This window comes from Athene noctua, chromosome 1 (assembly GCF_965140245.1).
Source record: "Athene noctua chromosome 1, bAthNoc1.hap1.1, whole genome shotgun sequence".
NCBI lineage: Eukaryota > Metazoa > Chordata > Aves > Strigiformes > Strigidae > Athene > Athene noctua.
This window is the reverse complement of record NC_134037.1, coordinates 162110360-162130749: the sequence shown is the minus strand read 5'-3', so window position 1 is coordinate 162130749 and position 20390 is coordinate 162110360. Positions and strand designations below refer to the sequence as shown.

Below are 20390 nucleotides of genomic sequence, written 5' to 3'. Positions count from 1 at the left end.
CGTCACCCTGTGGAGGTGGTGTGCTGAACTAATAAACAGTAACTGGATTTGTTTTGGAAATCATGTTTATTCACACTCTCCTGCCTCTCTGGGGAGAACACTTGTAATGAGTCATTCCCTCACTCTCTTCTGGCTGTAGTTCAGGGAGGAGAAAAGCCATAAATTCAAGCCATCAGCTACCATTTCAAACTTTGCTTTTCTTCTAATAGTATATATATATAGGTATACATATAAATACAAAGCTTAAATGCAGGTTTGTAACTGCAGTTTCAGTAGGTGTGCACACCACTAATGAAGTTCCAGACTAGTGGATCAGCAAAGCTCAAGCCTTATTTAAAAAAAAAAAAAAACAACAAAACAAAACAGGCATTTTGCTCCAATTCAGATTGTGAGTAGGACTGAAAGGGAGGGAATGAAGAGAGTATCTGCCTTGTAACCTCATTATAAGTTATAGCTACAGAGAATCTTTTTACAAGCTAGCCTGTAGTCATTTTCCTAATTAACTGCTGCAGAAGACCAGCTATTCATACTACACTTAGCCTCTCTTCCCTCTACTACAATGACACCACGTGGCTCTGGTACCTAAGCCTGTGCAGGCTTGAGGACTTTTTCCTTCCTATCCCCATACGATGTCATATTTGGTGAACAGTAACATGAAGAAACTTGCAAGTATACTTACAAGTGATAACTAATGTAACCTCATTTCGGGCAAGGTGGTGTCTTTCTCATGTATAAATGGTTAGAATTGTATAGATGCTTGAAAACTTTATGCAAATAACCTTATGTAATTTTATGTATCAAGAAAATAGCCACTTGCACTTCTACCACTTTCCCTGTATCTCATTTACTGATACAAATTAAATGCTAGTAGCAAAGTGGTCATACTTTATGTAATGATCTTTAAACAATGTTACACAACTGCAGCTTGGTTGAGGTATAATCCCAGGACAACTACTTTATTATTCTCCCACGATTTACCATGTATATCTCACTGTTCACTATCAAAATTAACAAATAATTATAACATGTTAAAAGACTGATATCCTAGATGATGATGACGTCCATGTGAGAAGGTACTAACACTTTCAGTGACATGGCAATCTTACTCCTGCTCAGAACTCTACAGGGACTCTTGAGAAGTCTAATAACCTCTTTAGTAGTTAACATTGTTCAGGAAAAGGAAAGATGTAGAACATGTAAGAAAAAAATGCATGTAAAATTGTCAGTCATTGGCATTTTTAAGAACAGGATAATATATAGCATAATTATTACAATTATTTAATTATAATTAACTAATTATACAGTTATATATTATTACAGTTATTACAGAAATACCTTCACCCTAAAGGTCACCAATAGCAAAGGGGAAACCTTGTCCTTTACTATAAAGGAAAACAACAATGATTTCTGAAAGGTGAAATGAAGAAGTTTGAGGGAAAATTGCGCAGATAAAGGGAGCCACATGATTCCTCTTTCTCCTCCTTTTAGATACATCTCATTTTCTGCAAATGTTTGCTAATTGGTGGTTCTGCTTTCAGTTCTCCCTAAGTTACTCTGCAAAAAAGGCACTTTTAAAGAACGAACCCTGGATACTGGGGGGGAAGGGATATGCACCAGCAGTTTTGATGTAGTATACAGCTTTGGTAGAATGGCTTGGTGGGGTTCGTTTTGACAGGCTGAACTGTCCTCTTATGCATGGTGGTGCTTAAAAGCAGATTCCCATCATCTTATTAGTTGCCCAGAGAAAATTAAATGTTCTGTGATCAGTGCTCTAAAAGGAAATAGCAGTATCTGTGATCTGACCATTAGGGTTTACCTGTGGAGTCACAAGTGAACCATTCCTGCAAGAGTTAGTAATGAATGGCATGTATAGAAAAGAGAACTTTCAGAAGGCTTCAGAAAAGATTGCTGCAAGGAGGGAGGATGGTTGTGGTTTCTTGAGAAGCTTGCATGCAACCAACAGGATAGATCAGAGTTGAGAGGTTTTGCCCTGCATATGGTACTCCAAACATAAAACTGTGGTAGCCTTACAATCATTAGTTGAATTAGTCTGTATGCACCATGAAATAATGTAGCCAAGAGTACTTAATTTCAGTAACTAAAACTCTTGACCTAAATATGCAGAAATAAATTAATGGGGATAAAATAATTGCATAGAGACAAACTTAATAATACAAGGGCCTGCAATTTAAGGCTCTACTCTAAACAGTGGTTTAAGCATACGGTTTTGTTCAAACATGTGAACTGTCCTATTGACTCCACTTTCATGCTTTATGTGCGTAGTTAAATGTTTACGTAGAGCAGAGACCTGGAGTGAAGCACAGATGTATCTCCAAGATTTGGTGTAGTATTTTTCTTACATGCTTAAGCCGAAATTTTCATGGCCTAGATTTCATATAAGTTCTTGAGTGTTGTCTTAAAACTTCAGTGATACCTAACAGTAAACATCCCATATTAAGTGGGATATAGGCTGCATAACTATGGGCCTCACACACCCTGGGGACACGTGATCATTGTACTGCACTTAAATTAAATTTACCATTTCACCCAAAATCTCCAATCAGGATAAGACACTCATTGAACTAAAGATACTAAAACTATAATGTACACACATGGTTACTACTTCAAGTATCTAGCAGTTCAGAGAACTGGCATCTGCAAACAAGTGGTGGATAGAGCAAAGTCAACTTTAAAGATTTAAGTGGTAGGAGTTTGCAGGAATAAGGTCTGTGGTAAGTGCTAGGAAGGATATGCAAACCAAATAGCATTTCAAAATTTTCATTTATTTGCTGTTGATATGCCAATTTAGCGATGTACAGCACCACAGATGTCCCTGAGAAAATAGTGGTTTGAACACTTAGTGGAATGTATAAAATAGTCGGTGGCCTTGTTGCCAGCAGTGCACGTGTCAGAGCCTGGCAGCCCTGGGTGGCTGCTGCTGCCAACGGGAGAGGTGGGGGGTGTGAAGCTGCTGATACTGCTAAGGCTGAGGCTCACTCTCTTCCCATTTTTTGCCACTGCTGTATTTTGCACTCCTCCTCCCAATTTTGCGGAACGATCTGCAGGCCCAGAAACCTTCCTTTCCCCTTTTCAGGCATCCTAATTCTGCCTTTACATCTGTCTTCTCTGTGACAGATGCAGCATGGCCTTGGGCCTCCTCACCTTTTTGATACCAAAGGTAAATGTTGTGTACATTGCTGAGAAGCCTTGGGACAACTCTGCTTTCAGACAGGAAAGAAGTTTTAAATAGGCTTGGCTCCAAAGCCCAGTGAAGTCATTGTGGGTTGACCTTGGACTGCAGCCAGATGCCCAGCCAGATGCTCTCTCACTCCCCTCCTCAGGGCATGAAGAGAAAATAGGATGAAAAAGCTCATAGGTTAAGATAAAGATGGGGAGATCACTTCACAATTACCATCACGGTAAATGGACTTGGCTTAGTGAATTAATTTAATTTATTGCCAATTAAAATAGATCTGGATACCAAGAAACAAAGACAATTAACACAACTACTTCCCTCCCCTTTATCCCAGGCTCTTCTTCATTCCTGACTCCTCTACATCCTCCCTGCTCCCTGAGCCGTAGGTACTGAGGCATGTCTCAACATTTCTATATATTTAAGGCTGGTGGGATTCTGAAATTCAGTTGGCAAGTGGGGAAAAAGTTAACAAAACATTATTACTCAAAACTGAAGAACAAATGAAACTTCTATGTAATGTGCTTTGCTATATTATGTAGTATATTACATTGTCAATTAGTTAGAATCAAATATTCATTCTCATTTTCCATTAACTTATAAACAGCAGTATTTTTTGAAGTTAGTAATAGCTTTATCAAAGCTCCCACTATTGGGTAGCAATAGATTTTTTTACATTCTCAGCTGATGTAAACTGATACTGATGGATGAAAAGCTGGACACAACCCAGCAATGTGCACTTGCAGGCCAGAAAGCCTATTGTATCTGGGGCTGCATAACAAGAAGTGTGAAGAGCAGGTCAAGGGAGGGAATTCCCCCTCTCTGCTCCACTCTGTGAGACCCCACCTGCAGTGCTGCATCGAGCTCTGGGGCCCCAGTACAAGACAGACATGGACCTGTTAAAGTGGATCCAGAGGAGGGACACAAGAATGAGGGCCCCATATTTGGGAAGACTGGAGCACCTCCCCTGTGAGCACAGGCTGAGAGAGTTGGGGTTGTTCAGCCTGGAGAAGAGAAGGCTCTGGGGCAACCTTACAGCAGCATTTCAGTATATAAAAGGGGTTTATAAGAAAGATGGAGAGAGGCTTTTTACCCAGGCTTGTAGTGACAGGAAAAGGGGCAACAGTTTTAAACTAAAAGAGGGCATAAGGAAAGTGTTATGGGCACTCCCCCTGGAAGTGTTCAAGGCCAGGTTGAATGGGGCTTTGAGCAACTTGATCTAGTGCAAGGTGTCCCTGCCCACCTCAGGGTGTGTGGGGGTGTGTGTGTGTGTGTGTGTGTTGGATGAGATGATCCCTGAAGGCCCCTTTCAACCCAAACTATTCTGTGATTTGACGATTCTATGATTATGTTTTCAACTGATGCACTCCTCTGATGTTTTGAAAAGTCATTAAGCAAATAATGGAGTAGTCCATTTTCAACTGCACAATAATGATTAGCTATCAGAAAAAAATTATATTACCCTGAGGCAAAATATATGTGTTCAGAAGAAAACCACCAGACATGCCATCTGAATCTGGTTTATCTGCTGAAGATAAAAACCCAAAACAACAACAAAAAAACAAAACAAAACAAAACCAACAACAAAAAAAACAAAACCAACAAACAAAAAAACCCGAAAAGCGAAATAAACGATACATTGACTGTTTTATGATACAGGTATCATTTAAGCCTTGGGTGTAGCTTGTAAAACCATCTTTAAATTGCTGTACCTGTTAGTGATCTTTATGCATGGATAAAGCCAATACACCCTTACTTTTCTTCCACAGCAGCCACATTGTCATTCTTTTATTTTTACATTCTCAATGGTAAAAAGGTTTCATGTGTTTCTTTTTGATGCTATGCTAGAGATAATTTGATAACATGTGAGAGTCTACCATGAGTGAGTGAGAAAAACTGTAATAAGCTGTTAGCAATTATGCATTCTAGTAATTTCAAAACCCATTAAACCTGCCTCTAAATAGTATTTTTAAATAGCATACTTTTATTTATCTATAGAACATTTTCACTGGGGTTATCATAATGTGTGTAGGAAGCTGGCCAGCTAAAAATACATGAAGATTACTTACGCTGTATTTTACATCACAAATATTTGCGCTGTTCTGGTTCTCTCCCATCTGTGAACTGCTACTTAGCCTATGGTATGTATGTGGGATAAGTCCATATTTAATATCAAAATATTATGTATAAAAGCTACTATTTTGTTAGAATAGACTAGAGCTCTTCAGGGAATATATATCAAACATAACGGTCTGTGTTTCAATATAAAGTTTACAAGAAACATGAAAGGTATTTCTGTTTTGAATTTTTACCCTTCTGTCCTGGTTTTTGTTGGGACAGAGTTAATTTTCTTCCTATTAGCTGATACAGTGCTGTGTTTTGGATTTAGTGTGAGACTGATGTTGGTAACACACCGATGTTTTGGTTGTTGCTGTTAAGGATTTTTTGGTTTCCCATGCTCTGCCAGTGAGCAGGTGTACAAGAAGCTGGGAGGGAGCATGGCCAGGAGAGCTGACCTGAACCAACCGAAGGGATATTCCATACCACAGGATGTCATGCTCAGTATATAAACTGTGGGGAGTTGACCGTGGGGGGCTGATCGCTGCTTGGGCATCGGTCAGCGGGTGGTGAGCAATTGCATTGTGCATCACATGTCTTCTCTTGCATTTTATTTCTCTCTTTTTTTCAGATTTTGTTTTTTCTACTTCACCTCTCCACTCAAACTGCCATCCTGGCCCCAGCGTTATCTGAAGTGCAGCAAAGCCCACTTCTCTCTTGATTTTAGCACGTAGCTCTCAAACCTGCCTTCTGTAGGCTCCTCAGCAGCTTGCAACCTACCACCAACCCAACACAGTAAAGCTCCCGTGAAGCGGTGCTCCTCCTCCACTTACAGCCTGCACAGGCTGAATGGAAATTTCCAAAGAGATGCTTATGGTCTGTCCCTAAAACTTTGGAAGCCTGTCAGGGAGAGGCAGGCTTCAGCGGCGCTTCAGTGCTCCCACCCAACCGGAGGCACTCGGTGAGGTCTGCGCCGAGAGCTGCCGTGCCCATCGCGCATTTTGCGCAGCGAGGTTTTCCAGTTTGCGCTGCTAGTCACAAGCCTGTCCCTAAGATTTTTCTCCCTGCTGTAATAAATACATAACCTGGGCTGGGGCTCACTGTTTTATGACAGCCTCACCGTGCACCCACAGCACATTTTTCATCTCTGAAGCCTGCGATCTGCAACGACACGCCGCGCAGGGCGAACTTCTTGGAAGGGCGCTCTTACTCTTCCCCCAGCGCCCAGGTTTCCCAGGCCGAAGTCCCCCTGACGGCTGCGCTCTGTGCTTCAACCTGCCCCTGACAGGGCCCACACGAGAGACGCGGCTCCGGGGAACCCGGCCCTGCCTGGCAAAGCCTCCCCCGGCCAGGCGCCGCTGCTCCCGCGGGCCCACCCCTGGCTGCCCGCTGCAGCGCGTCCCGCCGTCAGCTGCCCTCTCCCTCGCCGCCCCTCTCCCCTTCCCTCCTCCTTCCTCCCTGCCCGCCATTCCTCTCCCCGTCTCTCTCCCTGTCCATTCCTCCCCGTCCCCGTCCCTCCTCTGCCCCCCCGGTGCCGCCCCCCCCGACTTCCGGCGGCGCGAGGCGCACTGCGGAAGGGGCGGCGGGGCCGGGGCGGAAGTGAGGTCCCGCCGGCTCCCGCGGCAGGGAGCGCAGCGGCGCGGAGCGGGCGGCCGCTGGCGGCAGGTGGCGCGGCCGGTGAGGGGGGCGCTGGTGCCGCTGCGGCCGGCGGGGCTGGGGAGGGGGGCGGGCGGCGGCGGCGCCGGGGGAGGGGGTCGCCTCGCTCTGCGCCCGTCAGTGCGCGGCGGAGCCGGCCCGGCTGTCGCCGTCGCGGGGCTCGGGCCGCGGGGGCGCCGCCGGCGCCAGACAAGATGGAGGCTCTGTCAGCGTCGTGGGGACCGGCGGCGGCGCCGGGCGGTAGCGGGGCGGGGATCTGCCGGCCCGGTGCCGGCTCCGGGGCTGCCCCTCAGCCGGGCGGCGGGGAACGCGCGGCTGTTCGGTGGCCCCTTTCCTCCTGCCCGGCAAGGGAGAAGGGTCTCGGGTGACGGTCCGGGCCAGCGCCGCCGCCGCCGCTCCCCGGGCGGTGCTGCGCTGGAGGGTGGGGGCCGGCGCCTTTCCTACCGGCGGCGTGACGTCCGTGTCCGCCCTGGAGGTTACGGGCTCGGAGGTGAAGGGAAGGGAGCGGGCGGAAAACCCTGCTCCCGGCTTTCAAGAAGAATCTCCCCTCGCTGTGTGTTTTGTGAGCTTAAGCCCTTAAAATGTGGCTACTCTCGTGTTTGTTTATACTTTCTTATTGTTTGAGTTCCTTCGTTGCTTTAAAGGAAGATCTCGCCTCTGGTTTACAGGCAGTCTCACTAGTACAATGCTGCAATGTTTCAGTCGTCAGCCGCTGCAGGGGAGGGTTTATATCCAGACAAAAACCTGCTTTCGTTTAAAAAAGAAAACCAAAATAGGTTAACATTTTGTATGATCTTTTAAAACGTCTTAACAGCTTTAATGTTTAAAATATACTGCCCTTTTGTACAAGGTCGGAATCAGTATATAGATCTTAAGAGTGAAGTCTGCCCAGGTCCTCTGCATTTGGCATCAGTTTATGATTAAGATAGTTGCCACTCTTACATATTTGTGGTGGCTAGAGAACGTTATTTTCTTTTTTTTTTTTTTTTTTTCTATGAAGAAATGCTATTTGTGAAATAAATTCTCGTTGTCTCTGAGAAGCTTTTAAATAATTCCTTTACTTTGAAAGATGCTTCTCTGGGTAATTGTGGTTTTGAAACATTGTTATGTTGCCTTTAGATAGTCCCTATATTTGTTTTGAAACATGAGATAAAATAAGTCTCACGAGGTAGATAGAGGGAGCAGGTCTTTCTTTTTTTTTTGTTAAACATGTAAAATCCCTAGGAAAGGATGCAAGTCACACTTTGCTTTGCAGAATGTATCTGGAAGCACAAGAAGATTTTACTAACATCATCTTGTGTTGGACAGGACTGCCTCTGATAAAGGCAAAATGGCTTTCAGTAAAGGATACCGTGTCTATCACAAGCTGGATCCGCTTCCATTCAGTGTGATAGTGGAAACCAGAAACAGAGAAGAATGTCTCATGTTTGAATCTGGAGCTGTGGCTGTTCTCTGTAAGTCGATATGTTTTAATAACTACAATGTAAAAAGTTGGCAGGCTTGACATTGTGTAAGCTGTTTATTTATGGGATATAAAGAAGCAACTATTCTGTTTTCGTGTTTGCTAATGGAGAGGCTTCTGATTTAAATGAGAGGGGGAAAAAAAGACATTTTCCTATCTTCATTTGTTGAGAGAAAATTTTACATATTTAATTACGTTTCATCATGCGTGTATACTTTCATGTATACTAAATTTTCTTCTAATACCTTCCAACATCTGCTTATTTCTTTGATTCTGAACAACCTTCTTTTGAATACATGATAACTCATTGAAAAGCTAATTCTCTCTCGATGTTGTATTTCATAATTAAAATGTCTATATTCTTAAATGGTATATCATCTTGATTTGTTTATCACATTTTGTATCATGATTTTTTATGGCTTTTTGATTTTTTAGCTTTATTTTGTCCCTGTATTTTTAACCTACCTTGAGACTCTGTATTGGTTTGTCTTGTAATAAAATGAGCAATATTTGGAGCAAGGTGTCTTGCATTGCGAAGTTATTTTTACCTGTTTTCAGTGATAAATACATGTTTCCCCTAAATGCTTTTGGCCCCTTCCTCCCTTTTTTTTTTTTTAAAAGTCATAGTTGAAGGAGGACACTACAAAGAGAAATGCAGAAGAGATCCATGAAGCCTATAGACAGGGTTTTTAAATGTTGCTTGGTTTGCATTCTCCAGAAGGTCTGAGCACCTGGTTGCACAGGGTTTCTAAGCTTCTTTTTGACTCTTTTATAAAAAGCTTTCATACTGCAGAAGTATTTCCTTTTCTTTTAGTCAGTAACTTTTTGATTAATTCATTCTGATGCCCGTTTGTGGTTTTCTAGCCTAGCTATTCTGAGCACCTGAGCAGAAAAGGGGAGATTTGGTTACCAGTCTGAAGGGACTCAAAAACCTACCTTTCAGGAGGATGCTCTGGCTTTGAGACTGTGGAATAGGGCTGAATGGGGAGTGTGTTCTCTAACAGGACTCTGAGTTAGAAATGTTGTTTCCGAAGAAGTGTTGAACTTGAGATATGGTTTGTTTCTTCGGTATTTGCAACTGGCTCTCCTATACCTGAGTGTGCTCCTTGGCAATGCTGTGATCTCTTTCTGAGGCACCTGACTGTCCCTGTGTCCTGTGTAAGGTACTTAGAAGATGGACTGTAGAGTCATCTGTACTGGGCAGGCTGTATGAACAAGTATTGTCTAGCACACAGCTTAGTTGGCGTCTTTAACGTGCGATTAGAACAAGCTGCCATTAACTGTTAGAAGCCTAGCAGTAGGACATGCCAGCATGACTGACACTATAGCTGCGATTATGTGATGATCCAGGTGAAAAACAATGAGTGCTTTTCTCCTTTTTTTGAGAATTGTTTTTTTTCCTGATAATTTCTTCTTACTGTGTATTTAAGTAATCTCATTGACTTTGCCAGCAGCTTTTGAAAGGCATTGTGTAGTGTCGATTGGGTTGGGAATAAATGTCCAGTCATAAAGTGATCAGGTTTAGTGAAATTCATAAAATGGGGAAAAATGCTTTGAAGATTGTGGAAAACTTTATTTTAGCATGTATTTAGTAGTTGCTGAACATGCTTAAGCTACTTAAGGAGCAATGTATTGAAAATAGTTTATTCCTGAAAGTTACGCTCAGAAAGGACATTAAGTTAGTAACTTTTTGTGCTGTGATATACTGCAGGTGGCTGGATAAACTTTCTTCTCTAAAAATTAAAAACTGTATCACAGTTCCTGCCCTCTTCTGTGTCTCATGCTGTCACCAAACAGTGGAAGTGGAACCCAAAGGAAGTTTGAAAGCTTCTCTCCTCTTGTGTTCTGTATTTATTAATAGCATGTTATTGATCTGTAAAAGTTTGTCCTTGGTATTCTCATTGGTAGGTTACAGCATAGTAAACATTCATACTAAGCTAGAAGTAGTCACTCTGAATAGAATATTGTTTTCAGTAACCTTAACGAGTAAACTCCTTACTCTTCTTCTATCTGGTAAATGGGCGTATTTTTCTAATGCATATTTAGCTGTGGCACTTTGCTTTAGTTCCCTTCTTGTACCTAAATTCTCTAGGCACTGGAACATGATTCTTTTGTTAATAGTTGAAAGATCACAATTGTACCCTTGAACTGACAGTAGAAAAAGCGCTAGAGTTCCCTAGCTCAGGATTATTTTTTACTCTCTTTCTGCTTGCTGCTCACTTCTGGTATCTATTCTTTTAAAAACTTATTTAAAGGAGTACAAGTATTAGTGCTTAGGGAAGATTTGTAAAGTACTACTATTCCATCTCTCTAGTCATGCTACAGAAACCAGTCAGAAGATTCTAGTCTGTAGCCTTACAAACTTCTGGATATTGGTACAGACTGAAAGCCAAAGTTAATGAAAGGTGCCCTTGGGGAAGATTCCTCAGATATTTGTAAAATCTGTGTGAATAGATAGAAAAATGATCAGATCAAGTATATATCAATTTAAATCCAGAACTGCATCACTTTAAACTGTTAAGAACTTCTTTGCTGATGGTGCTAACAGTTTTTAGAGTCTACAAAAATTGACAGTACTGATCTTAAACTGTCAGACAATTTTCAAAGATTTTAGTAAATACTGAAGATAAAATAAGATGTTCAGCCTTATACCCAATCATTGTTCTTACCTGTATGTAGAATGTACAATACAGGCACAACCTAGTGAACTGCACTTTACTATTAAAAGTGGTTCATGTCGTTCCGATCTGAGAGCCTTAGTGAACTGCATCTTCTGGGATATTCATGTATAGAAATTTGGATTTGAAATGGGCTAAGAGAAAGGAATGAAAACTTACTGAATTGTCATCTTAAAGGAACTATGTCTGTCATTGTGCTGAGGGAAGGATAATGTTCTTAACCTTTGTCAGCTTTATATTCAGTGAAGGATTGCAAGATGATTCGGAGTTTAGTTAGGCCTCTGTATGAAGTATTATACAACATTTTATGGTTTTCAGTGTGTGTTGTGTGTGCACTGAATCTGTTATTCAAATCAACAAAATAAGATGGAAGAAAGGAAGAGGGTTGAAGGGATGGTTCACAGAGGTGGTTGTTGCATAATTGTTCAGCCTTAATGTGGAAGCAGCCCCAGTCATGCTTCTGCTGGAAGTATTCGATATACTGCTTGTAATGTGGATTAGCTAACTTTACAGTGACCAAAACACCTGAGAAATACTTCACTTGCCTTTATATACTTAATACCTCTTTTATTAACACACTCCTAGTATTGGGTTAGCCCAAGATATTGAAGTCTGAGGGAATCTTGCCAACTTGCTTCTCAAGGCCTCGTAAGAGCACTTAGTTTTAAATGTCAGCAGCTTCACTGATGATTTGTTTAGAATTTAGTGGGAGGATGTCATAGACCTCTTTTTTCTTCTTTGACGTATAAAATAGACAGTATATTTATTCTGTGAAGTAGGACTCTAATGAGATATCTCTACCTGTAAAGATTTCATTGACTGAGCAGGAGGGTGTTCTCTCTCCCTGTTCCTCTGTGGTGAGTCATAACGAAACAAGTGGGAAGCTGTCTTTACTCCTGTTGCCTGTGATGAGTAAAGGAGAATGTTCTGTCGTCTGGGAAAATACTGAGCCCTGAGTGGAGAGAGCAGGAGCTTCATGCACATCCTTTGACTTCAGGCTTATGGTAAAGCTGAGAAGAGGTGTGGACAGGAAGAGGCGCTATGCCCGCCCAGAGCTTTCAGTAGAGCTAGATAAAGTAAGAGCTGTAATAACCTGTGTGCAGCAAGCATCCTGGTATTCATAGTCACATTTAGCAATGCTACTCTATCACCCATTCACATTCTGCTTCTTTTTTTTTAAAAAAAAAAATGCTTCTACACTGCATTCTTGGGGAGGGGGGGGGGGGGGGGGCGGGGAGAAGGTATGCTATTATCTATCCACAGTAGCAGATGGGATATAATAATTTTGCAAGAGATTGCAGCTGATACAGTGCTTGAGGAAACTTAGATACCCAGAAAAGAAACATACTGACAGATACATTTGATGAGCACCTGCTATAATGTGCATAATTATAAAGGAGGGTGATGTTCTGATGCCCACAACCAGAGTTTTTTTCCTTTGGTGTTTGCTGCCACCAGTAATAAACTGCCAGTGTGTGATTCTTCCCACCCCTACGATAATGTTTATACAGCATTTTGAGTGAAACCACATCCCTTTAACTAGTGAAGGAGAATGTTTCAAAATAAATTACTACATTCTGATTTTCATGATGAGATCTTATAAAATAACCTTAATATAAATATTTTCTTGTCATATACATATATAAAGGTACAATAGTAAGAATTAAAACTCTTCAGGCAGTAATTTATCATCTGGAAAGAGTGCTTAGAGAAGAGTGTTAGAGAAGAAAGGTCAAACAGAGGCTGTGGTAGAAACAACTTTTGAATGTATTTTTATGTAATATTGTGTTTATCTGAAGCCAAATTGAAGGGACTAGGATGCAAAGGCAAACAGCTGTTTCACCTTCCTGTCTTCATTACTGTTTTGGCTAAGTGTCATCTTCCGGACTATGACTTACCATTAAAGAGTACCTTAAAACACTTAAGAAGCTTCAGGGAAGCAACAGTAGATGCCAAGGGCAGCCGTGCTGGTGGAGGAGGCTGTAACCTGTCCTTCTGTCATCAAGTGCTTTTACTAGGATCCTGCCAGAATTCGCTGTCCTTTCAAATCTACTGGGAAGATGTTCTGCTCATTGCTTTCCAGGTATTTCCAACAAAATCACATGGTTTAACGGACGCCACGTATGCTAGCCTAGCACACTTTGAAAAAAATACAAGTAGTACATTAAGAATCTTCCTAGGAGGTTGGTGGAGGTAGTGACTCTTGTCTGGGTTGACTGTGACCTCTTTGAATGGCGTAATGGATCTGCAAGAATTTGGTTCACCGTTCTGCAAATATTAAAAATAAGTTACTTTCAACAGAATCTGAAGGCTTTTTGTTTCTTAAGGTAGATTAGCTTTACAGCAATAGTAAAGACTATTCTGTATGGGTACCACAGCCTTTTGCATGATTTCAGCAAGGAATTTCACTGACAACAAATAATTCTCTTTATGAATGTTCCAATTCAGTAAATTTTAATTTCTGTGGTAGCACATGTGGTAGTAAAAGTCTTGGGTTTGCCCTACTGGGCATTCAGTGAATGATAGCTCTGGCTAATTGTTAAGAAGCCTAGTTTGCATACTTCTGGAGTTACTGTAACATAATTTAGAAAAATTATGTTAAATTAATTAGCATTTCTACATTTTAGATAATTTGGTAGGTTTTTTGCATGCTAGCATGTATTTAAATCGAAGATTCTGCAATTTTGTGAATTGTCTAGTACAAGCAAAAATAGCAACAGTTGTCTTTCATGTAAAATAACTATTTTAATCAAAACATTCAGTATTAGAAGAAAATCTTTGTAGATTATTGGCTATAAAGTTTTGTTTTCAATGGAGAACATGTAAATGGGTCAGAAAGCCCAAATCTGATGGAAGCAAACTGCTTGTAGGCTGTCACGTAGGTCAGCTTTGTTTTCACACTTCTATTTCTCTGGGGTTTTTTCCCCTCCTCAGTGCTGTTAGTTGAAATGATAGATTTTGTGAAGTAAATTTGCACAGTATTGAAAAATAGTGTTAAAGCAGCAAAGCCTTTTAGGTGCTCATCTCTTACAATTATTTTGTTGTTGTTGTTCCAAACAGTCATGTGTTTTCTGATGTGTAGTATTTAAATATTGCTGACATCTAGAGGTGTCTGGGGTTATTTTCATTGCTGGGTAGAGGTGATTTGTTATTTGGGGGTTCCTCCTCATAGTCTTAAGATACATGTTTATTATGGCAACATACACATGTCTTTGTGAATTGAGTAATGGTACTTCATAATTTGAACTGGCAAATAGAGTGGCAAAAAAAATTGTTCTATTACTTCAAAGCAAATATCATATGAGTTGTGGCACTGTCAACAGCTGTCATCCAGTTTTCTGTGCATCTTTTTGTGTGACCAAAGTATCAAAAATAATAAAATCGTTCTTCTGTTGGTTGATTTAGAAATTAAAGTGATGATTCAACCCTGACTTTAATGTCACCTATGTGGTAATATTAAAGTGTTAGCTTTAATTTAAATACCAAAAGTTTAGCTGTCCTAATTGGACAAAAAGCTTGAAAACCTCAATCTTAAAATCTCAAAACCAAACTATCTAAGAGTAGTTCATAAATTTTTCAGATTTTAAACTTTTTAAAGTAGCATGAGCTACTGACTTTTTCTTGTCTAACTTAAATGAGAAATTTTGTTTCTGAAGGAACTGCACATAATTTCCAGTTCAGTGTCCCATATTCTAGCTTGGAATTGTAGCTACTAACTTACAATGTGTTTGTCATGGCATCTTGTGAACTGAACCCACCAAGAGAACTTAACTGTGGAAGGCCTAAATGATAACTTTTGATGTGTTCTTAGCTTTATAATTGTTAAAAGTGCAAAACTAATTTCTAATCTGGAATTAAGCAGAATACATGTTGAACCAAGTTGTCCCGAAGGCAGGATTTTTAACAGGATTCCATGTGAGCAACAGTAAGAGGGCTGACATAATCCCTTCAAAATAATTTTGTCAGCTTTCTTAAATGAGTCAGTGATTGATGAAGTGTGATTATTACAGATGCATGCTTGTGACTTGACTTGGAACAAATTAGATGTTAACATTAAAAAATGCTATGACATATTAATTTTTATTAAAGATTGACTTAAAATTATTTTATTCTTTTTTCTCTTGACACCACAAATGAGGCATGCCGGCTTTCTACAAGAATGCATTACAACTTGACCTGAAAGCCACATTAAAAGTGTTGTGGGTTTGAGGTTTTTTTTGTACTGTTAAATAGTGAGTCATTATTTCTGTTTTAGAAATTAATCAACTTTAATCTAATTAATGCAGTGGGTTAAGCAGAAGCTGCTTTTAATTTCCTTTCTGCTTAACATCTGAACTGAGACAAAGTAATAGAAGAAATACTGCTTCGTAATGTTTTGTTGCCATCTTTATACTGAGATATATGTATGCTTTCATTGTCTACTCTTTAGTGCTCCTCTACGGTATAATTTAAAATCTGTTAAATCTAGTGTTACGGATGAAAGTTGTAATGCCAGCCGGTAATTTCTGTCTTTCAGAAGTTGCATGTCTTAATTCGTTTTTAGCAAGTGACGGCATTTTATTTTTTTCCAGACAGCCTTAATTGTGTTTGCTTACTTCCAGCTATTTAAAGATGAATAAATAGAAAAGTCAATTTCTCAAGGAGAACTAGGTTCATTAATTTGTGGGACTTTATGTTTTTCTGAGTGCATATTTATATTAGTTGCATTTTTTTCAAGATATGGAGCTCAAAAAGTCAAAAGGGTTCTCATGGCTGCAGGCCAGCCTACCATTCTGGAAAGAGATGTTCTTATTCATTAAGAATGTTACAGAGGAAATGAGGAAATGCTCTCTCCTTCTGTGAGGAATACCTTAGCCTTCCTGTGGTTTAACTTATAAGCTGCAGTTCACCCAGTTGTTAACTTTCAGCTTCCTCTATGAATAGCTGAAATTGGCTTTGCATACACTGAATGTAAGACATTATAGTGATGGTGTCTTAGCCATGTTTTTTTGTAACTTCAGTGGCTCTTGCATATCCAGCTGTATCTGATGACTTTGCATGCTGAATGAAGTGAGAGAGAATAGGTCTTCATGAAGCTTACTGCTTTGGTGAAGAACGAAGAGTTAAATATGATAATTATGGGAAGAATCTGGATGGTTTCAGAGCACTTAAATTGCTATTCACACTGGTACTGAGTGACATGAAAACCTGCAAATTTCATTTTGGTATCTTCAGAAATGGAAAATGCCATCTGCAGTGGCAGTCAGTAATAGATTACACTCTGGCCTGGGTGTTTGGGTTTTTTTTCTTTTAGCATCCTTAAATGAAAGGCATCCTTGGAGCTAGCACTGGTGGAGGTGCTGGCTCAGGAAATTCTTGTAAATGTTTGGAGGCTAAATTGACTTCTGGTCTAAAACAGCTGTACCACCATTTGCATGTTTTCATAGCATTACTACTTGTTGATGTCAGGGCCCTGAGGATACCACCAGCCCTGACTGTCCCTGATCAGCCCCTCTGGGGTTTCCCCTACCCTGCCCATGACCCAGGACTCCATTTCAGTCCCCTCAGGGCTGTCAGCCCCTACACCAGTCATGCTGCAGCATTTCCACAGTCCTGACCAGCCTGGACATGGGCCCTGCCAAACAGGGCTGGTGTTCCAGCCCAGCCTTGGCCTGGCCATCCTGGGGCTGTATCTGACCAAGCCTCACCCTTGCCCACAGACTGACATCCTGGCCTGGCCTCAGCCCATTCCCCAGAGGTGCCTGATGTCCTGGGCTGGTGCTGCCCTCAGCCTGCTCTGCCTCCTGGAGGAGCCCCCATGGCTACCAGTACCCTGGGCCCAAGGGAGATGCTGGTCCCAACAGTGTCCCAACAATTGAAATGGAAGAAAATGGAAAGAAAAGTGGTGTAGCTGTGTCTTGTTTCTGATTTTGTGTTGGTTTTCAGAAAATTCAAGTGCCTGCCTTAAAATTGTAGCACTCCTGATTGTAGGAAGTCTCTTATTGTGCATTACCCTGAAAGCAGCCTGAGCACTGCTGCAGTCAGCCATCCAAAACATCCCTGTGTAGTGTGGGTTGGTGCTGCTACAGTAGGGAGGAGGCAGCAGTGCAGTGCTGTGGAGTTGCTCCCTTTTCTGCTATTGGTGCTACTTTTGTGACTGCTTTCTTTTTACTTCAGTTTCTTAAGGAAAAGGAGGTTTATGTGATAACCATTTTTTACCCCTCTGTGCTGGCATCACCAAATGTCCTAATGCTTTCAGGTTTCATGAGCAGTGATGGTTAGAGGTTTAAATGGATGCCCTCAATGAAGGGGATTCTACCTTAAGAATGTGTGTTATAAACTTCTAGTAGGTGTGATGTGCCTTATGAGGGGGCGGTAGGAGTATGTTTCACATAAGCTCTTTAGCGTCCTGGCTGCCTGCTGTGGGGCCTATTAAATATACCTCGTGCCTAGACTCGGGCTCTGTGGAGGCAGTGGCTGAAACCTGGGGATAGGTGAGGATGGGCCAGGGCAGGATGGATGAAGTGAACCTTCTGAGGTGTGCGAAGCTTGACGTTTTCCTATGTGAATTTCGGCCTTAATGGAAAAAAAAAAAAAAAAAAGGGAAAGGTGCAGGCAATGCAAGATAGAACTACTTACTCCTGTGGAAAAGATTTACTCAGAGTTCACACTGCGTTAGATCTAATGCAACTGAAAAACATGACATGAAATGCTTTTAGTTGGTGCCTGGGTGCTTTGTTAAGAAAACAATAATTGGCTAGCCACAGCAAGTTTTTCTATTTCCATTTGTTTGTTTTTGCAACTCTTTGATGATTTATTAATGGTGGCCTCTTTTGTTGATCTGAATTTGCAAAGTCCATGTTACTTAATTTACTTCAGGCATTTACTTATTAAGGCTTAGAAAGGATAATGGGCTTTCTGTGCATTGGAAAGAGACTAAAGACAGAAAAAATGTTGTTCTGAAATGTTATTAAATGCTGGTAGGCAGCTTTTAAGAAAAATCCTGCAAAAAGTTTGAAACTAAATCTCGTCTTTTGTTAATAATTTGAAATGTGAAAGAAGAACGTGCCAATTCTCTGGTTACTGAAAGTTGAGTATTGACATCATTAAATGCTTCCTGGAAAAATGGATTCGAAGAGCCAGGTTTTGAAGTTTAGAAGCTATTCTTTCCAGCCTGATGGTGATCTGGTTAAGAAAAACATGGTTTGGTGATGCTGATATAATCACTGTCTGTAAACAGTGTGTTTAGATTGGCTGCGAGTCTCAACACTCATTATGGGTGAGAATTTTGGATATTATCATGGTGCTGTAACTGTCTTGTCTTTAGTACCTAGATAACAGGAATACAGCATATCAGTGCAAATAATCAAAGAAGCTTTTGTAAAATCCACTTAAAACATTGAATAAGCTGAGATTTCAGGCCGAAGTTAAAATTGTTTCATCTATATTGGGGTTTCTGATCCACTTTATTAACAGAGCTGGCAGACATTTGAACAGCAGGGATAGGATTGTGCACAGGCAGGGCTATGCTAAGATTAGGGAATACTCGTTAGAAAGATTACAACAGCAATTCTAAAGAAAATACAGCTTGTGTGGGAGAGAGCACAGCAGATTGCCAGAGCAATAGGCATTTCAATTTACGCTTTTCTTTATGTCAAATTCTGATCTTTTAGTGTCAATGTGAAAATTAATTAGCAGATCATTTCTGAGGAGGGAGAAGGTGCTGATCCTTGATGACCAGAAATTTCGATCCCTGTGGATCCAGTGGCACAGCTGGAACTGTCACTCTTTGGGCTTCAGGGGCAGTCTGAGTCATGAGCAAAAGCTCAGGACAGGTGGGATCTGGTTTCTGCTCTGCAGCATCTCTGTCACCAGGCTCTGCAGTCAAACTTGTAGGTCTGTTTTTTCTAATGCTGATTAAAGTCCTAAAGTGTACACAAACGTTAACTCCCAGGTCAATAGTCATAGATATATTTCAATTTCTTCTAAAATATTACAAAATTTTAAAAAGTCTATGAAAATTGTGTTTTCCTAAGCTAAGACATGGCTTTTAAGTACCGTTATCTTGTGGGCCTACAAGAGTTTTGATTTGCTTGGAATATATCTAAAACAAGTTAAATGCACTTATGATAATCTTGTTTTCTTATCTGGAAATAATACTGCCACATCATAGTTTTATTCTTGGAGAAAAAGGTAATTTTTTTCGTGGAAAAAAAGTGCACCATTTAGCACTACTCTTATTTTAACTAATTACAGGAGAATTCTCATGGAACTCATTTGCCTGTGTGTTAGCTGCTTTTTATGTTAGGAGATGATGATGTTAAAAATGCCAGTGTTCTCCTTTAGTATCACTTGGAGATTTTGCAAGTCCTTTTTTTTGTTGCCTAAAAACATAGCATGATCATAGTTTGCCATAAAATCAAATACTCATTTTCCATTATAAAATGCCATATGCTCATACATTTTGATTTCTTTCCAGAAGTTTCACGTAAGCACTACTTTTGTAATCTCTTGGATTTTCAGTTTAGAGTGGACTCATTCTCTGTGCTGTAGTATATGGTCTTTTACATCATAAAATCTTATGTTCTCTCTCTGTAGCTTCTGCAGAAAAAGACACAATCAAGAATTCCTACTCCAAAGTCATGGATGCATATGGGCTCTTGGGTGTATTAAGGTTAAACCTCGGTGAGTAAAATATGTAAAACCTTAATTTTTCATTTGGGAAGGAAAATTGTGCTGCTCCTGTAAAACTGCACAGCACGGGATCTTTGCAACAGGAAATGGGCTCTTTTTTTCTTTTTATTTTTTGTCTTTGTAGAGTAACTTGCAAGTTTGGAGCACTCCCAGAAATGAGGGAGTGGTCAAAAATAACTTCCGTTTTCACAACCCCTGTTATTTGCAGCATAGTTTCTGCTATTTGCATTTTCTTTTCTTCTGTAGAACTTGAGAGTGAGTTCTTGATGTTGGGGTTTTTTTGTACTTTTTTCAGGCAAACTGGGGTCAGATGGTGTGCATTTAAGAATATAAATACATCAACATCATACTCCGCTGATGCATTCTGTTATCCATGCCTTTTCTTGTTTTACAGGAGACACACTGTTACATTATCTGGTTCTAGTAACAGGATGCATGTCTGTGGGGAAGATTCAAGACTCTGAGGTTTTTCGAGTTACTTCCACTGAATTTGTGTCATTACGAATTGATTCAGCAGATGAAGATCGTATTTCAGAAGTGCGCAAAGTTTTGAACTCAGGAAACTTCTATTTTGCATGGTCTGCAACTGGTGTCAGTTTAGATCTTAGTCTCAATGCTCACCGCAGCATGCAGGAGCACACCACTGACAATAGGTTTTTCTGGTGAGTTC

The 20390-nt window shown here is 40.6% G+C and overlaps 1 protein-coding gene across 10 annotated transcripts in view; it reads left to right on the top strand.

The window, feature by feature from the left end:
* The first annotated feature begins 6831 nt into the window (after nt 1-6831).
* Nucleotides 6832-20390, top strand: part of SYNJ1 (synaptojanin 1) — a 68332-nt gene continuing 54773 nt past the window's right edge. For all 10 annotated transcript variants that reach the window (XM_074902890.1, XM_074902899.1, XM_074902948.1 and 7 more), the window contains exons 1-4: nt 6832-6928; nt 8216-8361; nt 19625-19711; nt 20115-20382. In XM_074902890.1, the coding sequence (XP_074758991.1) occupies nt 8238-8361; nt 19625-19711; nt 20115-20382 (479 nt within the window). In that variant the 5' untranslated portion in view covers nt 6832-6928; nt 8216-8237. The remainder of the gene's footprint in view (nt 6929-8215; nt 8362-19624; nt 19712-20114; nt 20383-20390) is intronic.